This window comes from Hemitrygon akajei, chromosome 9 (assembly GCF_048418815.1).
Source record: "Hemitrygon akajei chromosome 9, sHemAka1.3, whole genome shotgun sequence".
Classification (NCBI taxonomy): domain Eukaryota; kingdom Metazoa; phylum Chordata; class Chondrichthyes; order Myliobatiformes; family Dasyatidae; genus Hemitrygon; species Hemitrygon akajei.
In genome coordinates, this window is record NC_133132.1 from 71,915,263 (window position 1) to 71,930,919 (window position 15,657).

A 15,657-nucleotide genomic window follows, 5' to 3' on the forward strand; every position below is an offset into this window, starting at 1 on the left:
AAATTTTCCACTGATAATTAAAAGGGTATCAGTTTTATCAATTTTATAGTAATTCAATGGGGGGGGGGGTAAAACACATCGTAGAAGAACTGGAAATTTTATAAGCTGCCAGGACATTTTATTCTATTATGGACTTTAATTCTTGTTTCAATAGCATTCAAACGTTTTGAAATCTTGCATGTACTTCTGCAGAAGGGTATGTTTTGTATTTCACATTGTTTTTTTTCTTTTATATAGATATGTCGAGAAAGAGGAGAGTAGAACCTTTGTGCTGGATAGAGATGGAAGAGAGAAAGATGCTCAAAAGGAAAGAGGCTTGGAGAAAGACAGGGCAAAGGGAAGGGAATGGGGGAATAAAGGAGGAGTAGATTATGGTAGCTCTAAAGGAGAGTATATGAGGAAGGAAGCTGAAAAAATACATTTAACTGAGTCTCCAGAGAAGTACAGACAGTTTAGTTTAGTTGGGTTATCTGACGAAATGGCTGAATTAGATAATTATAGATCTAAATTTCAGTATACCGTGACAAATCAAAAGGAAAAGGACTATGAATCTCATTGGGATATTGGCTGTGAGGAAGATAAATATAACACAAAAATTGTAATCAGAAGAACGAAAGACCACGATAGGTTTGAAGATGATAGACTTTTTAAATTTAATGTGGCTAGCTTTTCATCTAGTGCAATTAAAGAGAAACTTAGGGAAGACGACAAGTACATAGAGAAAAAATATGAGGAAAGAACAGCACCAAAGAAAGATTCTATCTCACCTGAGCCAGTGAAAGGTGAAATATTCAAAGAGTTCTTTGATCCATGCTCTTCATTGCCACAACCAAAAACCATGGATGTCAGAGAAAGGGATAAAATGTCTTTCACAGAGGAAAGCCTGCCTAGAATGAAAACCTTGCCTGCTGCATCCTCTCAACCTGAAGTGAAATTGAAAATGTCAGCCTCCCAGCTGGAAGATTCTGTCCTGTAAGTCAGCACTCTTACATTTGTGATATACTGTAGTTTTGTTTGCAACAGATCGTTGTTGAACTGTTGCATGCATGCTTACAAAATGCAATTTATTGAAAAAGCTACTTGTGATTTTAGTTACCAATTTGTAGTTTTTAAACGTACCTTTATAAGACCATTAGACTATAAGATACAGGAGCAGAATTAGGCCATTTGGCTCACCATATCTGCTCTGCCATTTCATCATGGCTGATCCAATTTTTCTCTTGGCCCCAATCTCTTGCCTTCTCCCTGTATCCCTTCGTGCCCTGACCAATTAAGAATCTTATCAACCTATGTCTTAAGTATACGTAAATATTCTGGCTAACACAACTGCCTGCGGCAAAGAATTCCACAGATTTAGCACTTCCTGGCTAAACAAGTTCCTCCTCTTCTCCGTTCTAAAAGGACGTCCCTCTATTCTGAGGCTATGTCCTCTGATCTTAGACTCCCCACCATAGGAAACATCCTCTCCACATCCACTCCATCAAGGCCTTTCACCATTCAATAGGTTTCAATGAGGTCACCCCTCATTCTTCTGAATTCCAGGCCCAGAGCTATCAAACACTCTTTGTGTGACAAGCCGTTCAATCCTGGAATCATTTTTGTGAACCTCCTTTGAACCCTCTCCCCCAGATTCAGCTACATTCTTTCTAAGATGAGGGGCCGAAAAGTGCTCACGATATCTCCATTGTATTCCTTTTAGTTAAGATGAAAATTTAAATTGTTTATTAATAAGAAATGATTGCCGGTGTTTAATGAACTGTGATTATTTAAACAAAAATTGGTCTTTGAACTAACTTAGAAAATTATAAATTATGTTGTTATTTACTGTGTGATTTCATTATCTGCTTCTCTTGCCATTCAGTGTAAACATAAACATAAATGGACAGATCCCCAACAATGTGGGTAATTAATTGTCACTTCAAATCAGCCTTTGGTTACTTAATAGTGCTATTCTGAAAAATAAAACATATACGGTGGATGGGTAGGAGTAGAGCAGCTGAATCTCCCGACACCATAGTAGCTGAATAATAATAACTGAATTTTTCCATTCTGTCCTTGCAGTGATATAGGTGTGTAGGAGAGGCCTGAAAATATAAAATATTCAAAGGTCAGCAAAGGTTACCGTTATCTTCCCCTTGAACCCCTTAACCAATTAAAAGCTAATTAGGGAAAAATATGGAGGCAATGTTTTTGTATTGAGATAATTTATAACACAGTTTCCGCATTTGTCAGGAACCAGTCCAGATCTGTCCTGAATAAAAACAGCACTGGTTGACAGTTCCTCTGGAAAAAGAATCTTGTAATAATCCTATCGTTTTGAATTATTTAGACTAAATAGTTCTTTATCATATATTAAACTTAAACAATCTAACTATCTTGCCATTGCTTAGAAACCTTTTGAACAAAATCTTGCATGTTTCTTTATAAAAAGTTTTTGGATACTGTCCTGTAGAAGTCATCCTTAAGCAAGACAAGCTTCATTTCATATAATGTAGACTTCATACCATAGCAAAAAGATTCCAGTGGAGTGACAGTAATAGGCCGAGGAGAAAACAGCTCCAATGTATCAGTTTTTGAAGATTTTGGTAGGCCAAAGAACAACTGGGAATTGTTCATGGGTGTGAATAAAAGGAACTGCTGAGAAATTTTACTTAAAGCAATAGGAAGTTTCAGACTTGTGTAGGACATCTCAAGCTCCTACTTTTTTAAAAGTATGATGAAAATTGTGCAATTAATTATGTGGTATGAGTGGAAGGTCTTGTAGGTTTCAGAAGGAGTGTGAAAGTAGTTTGGATAAAGAGCTGTATAGTGAAAAAAGGGAAGCTGGAAATGAAGGTGATTGAACAAATAAGGAATTTTTTCCCATTGTAGGCATGATTTTACAAATTGTATAGAAGCAACATTTATCTGCCTGTTAATTGAACTAATTAAATTCGAAAGGGTACTGTGGGAAAAGAACTTGTGGAAAAAAATAGGCTGGTTTATGAGCAGTGTTAGAAATTGAATCAATTATTTACACAATGTTCAGAAATTTATTCCAGTTGTAAGGAGGAATCCAAAGAGAAAGGCAAACATTGTGATTACCAGATGAGGTCACAGAAAATAGTAAATCCAAAACTAGAATAAACAAGGTGGCACAGGTTTGTGGTGTACCAGAAAACTGAAAATCTTTTCAGGAATCAGCAGCAAAACACAAAAGGTGTAATAAGGAGGGAGAAGATTGATTGTGAGAGAAAGCTGGCAAGCAATTTCAAAATGAGCAGCAAGCCATTCTAAGGATGTATAAAAAGGAAGAGGGGTTAACAAAATGAGTATGCAAACCCTAGAGGATGAGATTGTAGAATTAATAATGGGGAACAAGGAAAAAGCAGATAACTTAAGTCAATATTATGTGTTATTCACCACAGAGAATACTAAAATATCACAAAGATAAAAGAAGGGCTAGATACAAATAATATAGAAGAACTTGTAAGAATGTTTACTGCATGGGTAAAGGTATTGGAAAACTTAATTGGGCTATAAGTCAGTGTGGTTTCCTGACAAATCCATTGGAATTCTTTGAGGAAATAATAAGCAGGATAGACAAAGGAGAGTGAGTGCATAATGTTTACTTGGATTTTCAGAAGGCCTTTAACAAGGTACATGTATGAGGCTGCTTAACAAGATAAGAACCTATGATATTACAGGAATGATACTAGCATGGATAGAAGATTGAAGGGGCTTTTTCTGGTTAGTTGCTGGTGTTCAATGGTGTTCCACAGGAGCTGGTGTTGGGACTGCTTCTTTTCACATTGTATGTGTATGATTTGGATGACAGAATTGATGGCTTTGTTACCGAGTTTGTGGACGATATGCAGGTAGGAGGAGGGGCAGGTAGTATTGAAGTAGAGAATCTGCTGGATAAGGAGAATGCGAAAAGAAATGGCAACTGGAATATAGTGTAGGGAAGTGTATGGTTATGCACGTGATTAGACTGTTTTCTAAATTGGGAAATAATTCATAAATCAGAGGTGCAAAGGGACTTGGGAGTCCTTGTTTAGGGTAAGGAAGACAAGTGCAGTGTTAACATTCATTTCAAGAGGACTAGAATAGAAAAGCAATTATGTAATGCTGAGGCTTTATAAGGCATTGGTCAGACTGCACTTGGAGCATTGTGAGCAGTTTTGGGATCCTTATCCAAGAAAAGATGTGCTGGCATTGGAAAGAGTCCAGAGGAGGTTCATGAGAATGATTCAGAGAATGAAAGGGTTAACATATGAGGAGCATTTGATGGCTCTGGGCCTGTGTCACTGGAGTTTAAAAGGTTGAGAGAGGATCTCATTGAAACCTATTGAATTTTGAAAGACCTAGATAGAGTGGATGTGGAGAGGATGGTTTCTACGGTTGGAGAGTCTAGGGCCAAGCCTCAGAATTGAAGGATGTACCTTTAGAACAGTGATGAAGAGGAATTTCTTTAGCTGGAGGGTGACAGAGGAATTCATTCCCACACATGTCTGTGGAGGCCAAGCCATTGGAATTTTTAAAAGTGTAGGTTGACAGGTTCTTGATTAGTTAAGTGTGTCAAAGGTTACAGGAAGTAGGAGATAGAATAGGGTGGAAAGGTAAAAATAAATCAGCCATGATGGAATGGTGGAGCTGACCCTATGCCATTGGCAGATCTTAAGCACCCTGCCTATAGTTTCCTTCTTTTTGCCTTCCTGCTGACAGGCAAGGATCAATATTTGGCTTTCTAATTTACTGGCACCTTCACGGAAGCCAAACAAATTTTATAAAGTCAACTAATGGCCAACTAATGGCTCCATTGTTTCTAAAGCTTTTTTCCTTAAAGCCATCAGGCTATGACAGCTAGTCTGCTTATAAGACATAGGAGCAGAGTTAGGCTATTTGGTCCATCGAGTTCGCTCTTTTATTCAATCATGCCGGATTTCTTATCCTTCTCAACCCTCATTCAATCATGCTGGATTTCTTTCCCTTCTCAACCCCGTTCTCCTTCCTTCTTTTTGTTATCTTTGATGCCTTTTTAAATCAAGAATTTATCAACTTCCGCTTTAAATTTAGCCAGTGACTTGCCCACAGCTGTTTGTGGCAATGAATTAATGCACTATCCCTGGCTGAAGAAATTCCTCCTCTTCCCTGTTCTTAAGGGACATCCTTCTATTTTGAGGCTGTGCATGATTTGAACATGATTTTACTGTTTCATTGTCTTACTGTCTTTGCCTCCCATTAAAAGTAATCTTTTATGACATCACTTTAGTTTAGAATCAATCATGCTAGCTTAGAGGTTACTAGTTCACTAGTGAAAAGTTATTTTATAACAATTTAAGTGCCGTCTCCTAAATTACTATATTGATTAAATTAAATTTTGCCTACTTTCCTTGTTGGAATTTGAATGCGCTGCCTGTGGATTACTAGACCAGTAGACTCGTGCTGACTTCTGTGCCTGCTAAGAAATTGCTTCAGAATGTACATTGGTATTTGTATAGTTTTATTCAAGTACAGCACACGTTCATTAGAATATAGTTTTATTTTTGCAGACCTGGAAGTTCTTTGACAACTGAAAGACTGCTATCCAGTGCTCTTGTCCACTCCAACACGAAAGAGCAAGGATTCCGTTCTATCTTTGATCACCTTAAGTTTCCTCAGTTTTACAGAAGTTCATCAGAGTCATTTATTCATCATATTGTGACCCTGGTTCATCATGTTAAAGGTATGTTGGTACCTGGATAGAAGCATCATTGTAAACAGCATGCCAGAACTATTTTATTTCTTTTAATATTTATTGCACATGATTAAAAGTAATGGAACTGCATTTAGATTGATAAACTCAAGTCTTTGTTCTGTGTTGCTGTTCAGTTTAAGAAAAAGTATATGTGCATATTTACTTCCTGATATTTAGCTCTTGATGTTGACATCCTATAAAGAGCCATTTATTTGTTCTAAAACATTGTTTTCCGTGAAGGTCAGGGAAATGAAAATAACATTGTAATCTATTGTTTAGAGTATTGAGTGCAGTAACTTGGTCTTCAGTAAAATAACAAGCTTTCACGGTTGCTCACAATTTGAGTTGGCTCTTTGCCTTTCACTTACTCATAATCCTTTCTTCTTTTTCAAAATCAATGCACTGGAGATACTAGAAATCTGAAAGTAAAATAGAAAATGTTGGAAATACTTGTCAACCAGACCTTAAGTAAGAAAAAATAATGTCCAGGTCAACAGCGTTGCATCATTCCCAGGACAAATCAATTTTTTTGTACATTTGATACTTCGAGACAGAAAATAATCTTTGGGTCTGTATATTGTCCTTAACTCTGTTGTAATATGTAATGGTGTATAATGAATGCTGGTAGTCTATTCTACATGGATTGTCATCATAAACGAAGTGTAATATCACCTGTGTGAATAATACTGCGAATAAGGGATTTTGGCTCCATCTTCCTGTCAAGGAATATTGAGGTAGCTGTGGCAAAATACAGATCCTATGGCCGTTACCTATTTGCTGCTTTAAACCACTGAACCCTCAGATCATTGCAATTTTGAATTAGATTGTCACATTTTAAATTTGGAAAATGTGCTATTATCCTAACAAAAGATAGGTAGGAATTCAATTTTGTACTTATTTGTCAAAGCTGACTTTCTTAATTTCATTATAACCATTTTGAGGTGATAATATTTTGTCTTCATATTTTGCAAATTTCTCTTTTAAAAAAAGAACTGGTATGATATTTAAAGATTTATTTTTAACTAACTTCTAATAGCAATCGATGAATTATAAGATGTTAGAATTCATCAAGATTACTATTGGAATTGGAATTTCAAATTTGTGATTTAGAAAATAGATTTCCATGGAGAGAAACTTTCACAATTTTTTTAAAATAAGGATAAATATTGAATTAGATTGAGAAGAACATTTGAACAGTAAATCCATTGTTGAAGTGAAATGGGGCTCAAATACTTCCATGGTTATTATATGAAATAACTGATGGTTTGAGGAGCTAGTTGTTTTTACCTTAATGTTTTAATCAAAAGCATAAACATTTTATGTTCTGATTATTGATCAAAGGATAAATGTGGTCAGAAGTCTGGTGGAACTTGAAAGTTAATTTGAAAAATAGTTAATAGTTCTACCATCTTTCTCAGTAACCTTTATTCTTCAGTATTGCTAAAGAAATTCCGTTCATTTATTTGATTATTGTTTTTGGTATCCTGCTGTGCACATTTGCTACATTACCACCATTTTATGGGGAATGTTTTCAGGTATCCAAAGGCTACACTGATTTCCATAATTTCTTTAAATATTCTATCATTTATTGATGCACAATGAAGCAGTCATGTTGGTAATTCTTGAAAAGAATTTACAATTTATACCAAACACAGCTGTCATTTTATATGAACATCTGTACTATTACATATATCATTTAGTAAGATCAACAAAAAGCCCCAAACTCTGTTTGGAGTCACACATTGTAAGAAATGAAGTTTAACGAACTTCTGACAAATATGGTTTTGAAATAGTTAATTTTTTTATTGCTTTCATTTGGATTAAAAAAATCTAATTAGCTGTACTTGTTGGTTGTACTGTTTCAGTTTCCTCATTTTCTTTCCAGGAAGATGAGTTGGAAATGTTTAAATTATGTGAAAATAAAACTATAGATTTGAAGTTCCCTTATGTGCCATACAAAATTTGGAAGAAGATATCATTTCAATTATTTTGAAATATTAGAACTGCTAAATATAATAGTGTATGTATGTTATTAGAATAACTAATGTCGAGATTATCTCAAAAACTGTTTGACTTGTAATTACTGTTCTTTCTGTTTTAAATTCTGTTTTTTGCTTAATACAAATGACTGAAGGATGATTATTTGGGAAGAATCTTACTTAGAAGATACTTAGATACATAGATATTTTATTACTTAAGTCATTTTAATGTGGCTCAGAAAGATTATGGGGAGAAGCCAGAAGAATAAAGTTAAGAGGGATAAAAATCCACCATGATTGAATGGAGAGCAGAGATGATGACTCTTATGATGATGGAATTGTTGAAAACATATTACTTTGCAACTAAGTTAGTTTGCTGCTGACAGAAGTTGGTTTTAAATTTTATCGTTCAGGCATAGAGGAATACTTAAAAGTTATTAAATTCGGTGTGTTGAGCATCATTGGAATATAGTACTTCAGTCTTGTATCCTTACCATTTTGCCTTTAATAGTGAACACTACTGTTTAGAAGTTAGTGTCTTTTGGGGGGGAAGGTGGTGGGATGGGTATGCTGGTAATTGGGAAGGTTGAGTTGTGGAAAGAATGCTGACACTGTTTGTTAGTAGCCAGTGAATACTGTGATTGTCAAATAATCTCCGCTGTTGGTGACAGCGTTTTATTGCAAAAGATAACGCAGGTTCTGTATGTTGCTTATTTCATTTTGAAATGTATCATTGTCATGTAAATTTTATATTGATACAGACTGCTAGTTAACCATTTGGAGCCAGGCACTGGAGATTCAGAATTGTTAGTTATTGCTGTTCCTCTTTTTTTCTACCATGACAAAATTGTGGATAGTATCAAAGGCTCTCTAAAGGAGATTCAATTTCTATCCAGATTGAGTAAAGGTATATTCCATTTGTAGGTGTACACTATAATATATTCCTGAAGTAGAAAAGGTAATTAGTAATAAAATTTTCACTAGGTTCTGTCCCTAGTTTTATTAATACTGACAATTTCATAATAGCACTACCTTTAATTCCCCACGACTGGTAAAAATGAGTGAGTATTCAAGTTCATAGATTTAGCTGCACAACTGATATTTTCGCTTGCATTTTCCTTGCATTTGTAGGACAGTAGCTTTTATTGTTTGTAAAGTTTATTCGCATTGTTTTTGAGGGTATTGTGTCGATATGAACAGGGCCTTGTGCTTTGCAAAATTTCTTATGTTACATATTTTGCATTGATCATAATATGGTATTGTTATAACTAAACTATGTGCCTTTTGAAAAGTCACTATCACAATGCTATTTGTAGGTTTGTCATTGAGTATGCATTAAATAAATTCTTAATTATCAGTCAAGAATTTACGTGTAAAACACATATAATTTTATTTACTCTTTGTGGTTCAGAGCTAAGCTGTGAAATGAAATACTCCAACCATATTTAAGACCATAAGACATAGGAGAAGAATTAGGCCATTTGGCTGATTTATTACCCTGTCAACTCCATTCTCCTGTCTTCTCTCCATAATCTTTGATGCCCTTCCTAATCAAGAGCCTATCAACAACTGCTTTAAATAGACCAAAGACTTGATCTCCACAGCCAGGTCACTGGCAATGAATTCCACAGATTCATCACCCTCTGGGTAAATAAATTCCTCTTCATCTCTGTTCTAAAGTGATATCCTTCTATTCTGAGTCTATCCTCATTGATCCTAGGCCACCCCAGTAAAGGAAACATCCTCTCACATCCACTCTATCTATACTTCTCAATAGTTGATAGATTCAATGAGATTCCCTCCCAGTGAGTGCAGGCCTAGAGCCATCAAACGGGACTCATATGTTAACCCTTTCATTGCTGAACTCAATCTTAGGAATCTCTTCGGATCCTCCAATGCCAGCACATCATTTCTTAGATAAGGGGTAAAAACTGCTCACAATACTCCATAAATAATCCAATTAAGCCCTTGAATTGCATCATATACTGAACATGGTGCTTCATAAAAATGATACTAAGATAGGTGGCGTTGTGGATAATGAAGTGGGTTTTCAAAGCTTGCAGAGAGATTTAGGCCAGTTAGAAGAGTGGGCTGAAAGATGGCAGATGGAGTTTAATGCTGATAAGTGTGAGGTGCTACATTTTGGTAGGACTAATCAAAATAGGACATATATGGTAAATGGTAGGGCATTCTCTGAAGGTGGAATCTCATGTGGATAGGGTGGTGAAGAAAGCTTTTGGTATGCTGGCCTTTATAAATCAGAGCATTGAGTATGGGAGTTGGGATGTAATGTTAAAATTGTATGAGGCATTGGTGAGGCCAAATTTGGAGTATTGTGTACAGTTCTGGTCACCGAATTATAGGAAAGAAGTCAACAAAATAGAGAGAGTACAGAGGAGATTTACTAGAATGTTACCTGGGTTTCAGCACCTAAGTTACAGGGAAAGATTGAACAAGTTAGGTCTTTATTCTTTGGAGCGTAGAAGGTTGAGGGGGGGACTTTAAAGTTTAGGTATTTAAAATTATGAGGGGGATAGATAGAGTTGACGTGGATAGGCTTTTTCCATTGAGAGTAGGGGAGATTCAAACAAGAGGACATGAGTTGAGAGTTAGGGGGCAAAAGTTTAGGGGTAACACAAGGGGGTATTTCTTTACTAGCTGTGTGGAACAAGCTTCCAGTAGAAGTGGTAGAGGCAGGTTCGATATTGTCATTTAAAGTAAAATTGGATAGGTATATGGATAGGAAAGGAATGGAGGGTTATGGGCTAAATGCAGGTCGGTGGGACTAGGTGAGAGTAAGTGTTCGGCACGGACTAGAAGGACCAAGATGGCCTGTTTCCATGCTGTAATTGTTATATGGTTATAAACTTCTGAGAACACAGGTTTATTAAATTAAGAATGTGTAATGCTCACATCATTCACAGGTATCTTATCATTGATGACACCAATTTGAACCAATATCCAGCATTTCATGATACAGCAATGATGTGGAGTATTAGGTCGAACTATGTAGGCATTCAATTTTAAACCCTAATATCACTCTATTGACTTTATATAGAATAAATAATAAACCATTTTCTTAGCTTTCAATCAAGAATCTGGGAACAATCCATTTCAAGTCTGTTAGTTTAAAAAGACCACAATGAATTGACAGTGGGTTCAGTGTCTAAGTAATTTTTAATCTATTTGTGGTATATAGATTTTAATTTGTAGTTCATGTAAATGTAATTGCAATTAATGATATATATATATATGTGTGTGTGTGTATATATATATATATATAAAACCAGAGTTTAAAAAGTGATGGATTTCAGTATAATTACATTTGAATCTTTTAAAAGTTAGTTTTAAGGAAAAGTACAACAAATAATTGTAAAATTTATTGCTATTGAGTAGATTTATGTAAATGATGAGGCAACAAATTATTACTCAATTATGAAGCTTAAAATGTGAAAAGGAAAACATTTTTCCTTTTGTATATTGAAATTTCATTATCAAAAGGAATATTGTTTATAAAAGTCAAATAATTACAATGGTATACCATAAGAATTAATTAGCTTCAGCTAGTATTACAGTTTGAATGAGAACTGTTCTTCCTGAAGAGAAGTGGAAAGTTTCCTGCACACAATAAATGATTAAGCAAGAACTTGTATTGACCTAGCCTGCATGCTAAAATGTTACTTTTTAAGCCTTCTTGATATGAGGGTCTAATTTTGCCATTGTTGGAACTATTTTAAAATATAGCATTTTTCTTCTGGAATGTATTTTCTTTAGGCATTAGAAACATCCTTAATTTTAACACGCTCATAAATATTGCGTAAGGTTATATTAAACAATAATACCAACTTTACAAATGGAAGGGAAGGGAGGAGAAAAGAGTTTTTCTCTCTCCAATGACTATTTATCAAATCTGTTCAATAGCCTTTGTAAATATCTTTCACTGTTGGAATTTTGGTTTTTTTCCTGTTTGGATGTAAATAACTGCAACTTGTGATTCAGTTAAAATATTTAATTTACAATTGCATATATTCTGAGAAACCGTTAACATCACACTGCTTTGAAATAGATGTAAGTTGATTTACCACTCCCCTTGCATGTACAATGTAATAGTATATAATCTTAAGCTTTTTATTATTTTGCTGTTTTTGAACATCATGCTTAACATAAACCTACAGGAAAGCAGAGAAAACTCGAAGCTCCCTACTTTTACCAATATTATTAATCTCAAAAGTACATGAAGTTGAGCCTTTAGTGCTTTATAAGTCCACCAGTCTTTAGTCACCTTAATCATTTTCTCGTGAAACAGTTATGAAAACCAAATACATAATAATGTTAGTACACCAATACACTGTTACAGGTGCAATTTTTGTGCTGAGCTAAAAGCCCAGTGATGTTTTCTTTTTCATTGCAAATAGGTCATGGCAATCCTGGGATGTGTTCATGTATTGAAATGCCAACTCCCATGTTAAAAAATATAATAACGGTTGAAAGATACAGATGCAAAAATCACAGGCAAAGTTGAAGCTTCTGTCTTCCTGGAAAAAAGGCTTATAACTGAATTGCTAACAACAAAATTCCTCTGCACTCCTTGTTGGGTTTCATGGAATTATGATCGAGGCACTACTGTTGTAGTGACCCATTGAAGTGTTTATGGTTGGTTGTGAGGCAGTTTCTGGATTTCAGGCGGTAAGTTTTCCCATAGATATTGTACTCGTGATTTTATTAACCAGATTTTATTCCATAGCCAAATTTGTCATGTTGATAATGGGATTTATTGTTCAAAATAAAAAGGTGTTATTGGCATTGTTAAGTTGAAAAGTCATATGAGTGTGAAATATTCTTGTTTTGCTTTTGAGGAGTTAGTAGACATGATAATTCATCCAGATCCAGGATAAGTTTTCAGCACAGTGGTTATCAATCTCTACTCAGTTTGCAAACTAGTATACAATATGGGTCAAGCAATAAAAATCTTATGTTGTAAATAGCTGGTCTGTTCACTGTAAAATCAAAATGTTGCATTGTTACTTTCATGTGATGCAGCAATTGAGATAAAGGCAATTGGAACCATTTTTGCTGTAATGCATTATATTATGAAAATCGTATTGAAGGATGTGTACGTATATGGTTCAGATTATCACAAGGAGTCTAACATATACAGCTAAGAAAGTTAATTTGCAGCCATTACATTTACTGCATGATTTCACTTATCTTTTACATCTGCCAGGTTTCTTGTGTGTATAGATACTAACACGTCTCAAAAATATTGTCTAGTATGAAATTGAACTAATGGAAAAACATTTCTTTAAAATCAACAGAGCATTATTTCAAGTCATCAGGAATGACCATAAATGAACGCTTTACAATGCATCAGAAGACAGCAGGAGATCATGGAACTAGGCAGAAAAGTCCTGAAATCCATAGGTATAACATTTCAAACTTCATACTGTTCTCAGTATAGAAAAGTCATGGACTGTATGTTGCTAATTATTATTAAATCTTTGAGTAAAATTCCAAGGAGGATTTATATTTTAAAAGCATTTCATATATAAATAATAAACTGCAGTCGATTTCAAATGGAAATGTCACTCTGAACTATGTAATAAAATGCACATGGCCTTCAGAAGGGAGGTTTTGATCTTCTGTGAGAGCATGGAGATGGTATCCTTTGTGACCTCCTTTATTGGCAAGGCATGCCTGAGAATGCATCACAATCTCATGGTGCACTTACCTTGACATCTCATTCCTGGTCTTCATATTGCATGAAGGGTTGATGAGGGTGGGTATGGAATGAAGGAAAAATCAAAGCTGTGTTGCTGAGGGTTCACCCACTGCTTTTATTGACTTTTAGGAGAATTGACATTTCTCCCAACTCTCTAAGAAAACATACTTGCATCACAGAGGAAGACTTGTGCTCCAAGGAAGAGAACCGAAAGGTAAGCATTTCTCTATAGGCTTTCAATTTTATTATCAGGTCTTAATTATATTTTGTGCATTTTTGATGCTAATTATGTTCTTGTTAAAAATCCTTTGAAAATGAAACCGTCATTAAACTCAAAAGGCTTGTTCCAACCATTCAGTCTGCCTATATAATATGGTTTAATGGTCTTTGCAATTTATTTTGGTGTAACTGACAGTGATGAGAAAGATTGGTCTGACTTTCCTTAGAAATGACAAATGGGAATGGACAATACTGGTTACATGAAATTTGTTAAAGATTCCCCACATCGTAACTTCATATTCCCTCAATATCCTTAAGATCTTAAAATCTATTGATGCCTTTCCTGAATGTGCTGAGACTTCAGTTCTCTAGAGAATTCCAAAGATTGTTGAGTAAAGAAATTTCTCATTGTTACTAAATTTCTTTGGTTTTGGTAAACAGGATACCTGAAGGGATATGACATGTCTCAGTAAGTGATTGTATTGTCAGTATGGCCTTATGGGTTAGGAAAAAGAGGAATTTTCCTACCTGTTAAATACCTGTTTTCCTACCTGTCAAATTTTCCATCCTGATAAATCCCCAGGGCCGAATATGATACACACCAGATTGTTGTGGGAATTGAGAGAAGAAATCGCTGGAACATTAGCTATGATCTTTGAATCCTCTTTGGCTACAGGGGAAGTGCTGGAGGACTGGAAAATGGCAAATGTAGTTCCCTTGTTTAAAAAAGGTAATAGGGAGAAACCTGGGAACTATAGACCAGTGAGTCTTACGTCGGTGGTCTGCAAACTACTGGAAAGGATTCTTAAGGATAGGATCTACGAGCATTTGGAGAAGTACAGTCTACTCATGGATAGTCAACATGGCTTTGTGAAGGGAAGATCGTGCCTCATGAGCCTGATTGAGTTTTTTGAAGCAGTAACAAAAGAAATTGATGAGGTTAGGGCAGTGGATGTGGTCTACATGGACTTTAGCAAGGCATTTGACAAGGTCCCTCACGAGAGACTCATCCAGAAAGTCATGAGGCATGGGATGTGGAACCTTGGCTGTTTGGATAAAAAAATGGCTTAAAGGAAGAAAGCAGAGGGTAGTTGTGGAAGGAAAATATTCTGCCTGGAGGTCGGTGACTAGTGGAGTGCTGCAGGAATCTGTCATGGGACCCCTGCTATTTGTGATTTTTATAAGTGACCTGGATGTAGAGGCGGAAGGATGGGTGAGTAAGTTTGCGGATGACACGAAGATTGGAGGAGTTGTGGAAGGAGCTGCAGGTTTTCGAAGGTTACAAGAGGATATAGACAGGCTGCAGAGTTGGGCAGAAAAATGGCAGATGCAGTTCAATCTGGATAAGTGTGAGGTGATGCATTTTGGAAGGACAAACCAGAAGACTGAGTACAGGATTAATGGTCAGTTACTTAAGAGTGTGGATGAACAAAGGGACCTTGGGGTTCAAATCCATACATCCCTCAAAGTCGCTGCGCAGGTTGATAGGGTAGTTAAGAAGGCCTATGGGATGCTAGGCTTCATTAACAGGGGGATTGAGTTCAAGAGTAGAGAGATCATGTTGCAACTCTACAAATCTCTGGTGAGACCACAGTTAGAGTATTGTGTTCAATTCTGGTCAACTCATTTTAGGAAGGATGTGGAAGCTATGGAGAGGGTGCTGAGGAGATTTACCAGGATGTTGCCTGGATTGGAGAACAAGTGATATGAAACAAGGTTAGCAGAGCTGGGTCTTTTCTCTTTGGAGCGTAGAAGAATGAGAGGGGACTTGATAGAGGTCTACAAGATTATGAGAGGCTTAGATAGGGTGGATAGTCAGTACCTGTTTCCCAGGGCACCAATAGCAAACACCAGAGGGCATATGTACAGAATTAAGGGAGGGAAGTTTAGGGGAGACATCGGGGTAAGTTTTTTTACACAGAGGGTTGTGAGTGCCTGGAATGACTTGCCAGGGATGGTGGTGGAGGCTAAAACATTAGGGGTATTTAAGAGCCTCTTGGACAGGCACATGGATGAAAGAA

General features: G+C 36.0%; 1 protein-coding gene across 6 annotated transcripts in view; it reads left to right on the plus strand.

Annotated features, from left to right (window-relative positions):
• Nucleotides 1-15,657, plus strand: part of LOC140733241 (bcl-2-associated transcription factor 1-like) — a 43,421-nt gene that overhangs the window by 14,806 nt on the left and 12,958 nt on the right. For all 6 annotated transcript variants that reach the window (XM_073056304.1, XM_073056307.1, XM_073056306.1 and 3 more), the window contains exons 4-7: nucleotides 238-972; nucleotides 5,535-5,707; nucleotides 13,014-13,119; nucleotides 13,547-13,631. In XM_073056304.1, coding sequence (XP_072912405.1) covers nucleotides 238-972; nucleotides 5,535-5,707; nucleotides 13,014-13,119; nucleotides 13,547-13,631 — 1,099 coding nt within the window. The remainder of the gene's footprint in view (nucleotides 1-237; nucleotides 973-5,534; nucleotides 5,708-13,013; nucleotides 13,120-13,546; nucleotides 13,632-15,657) is intronic.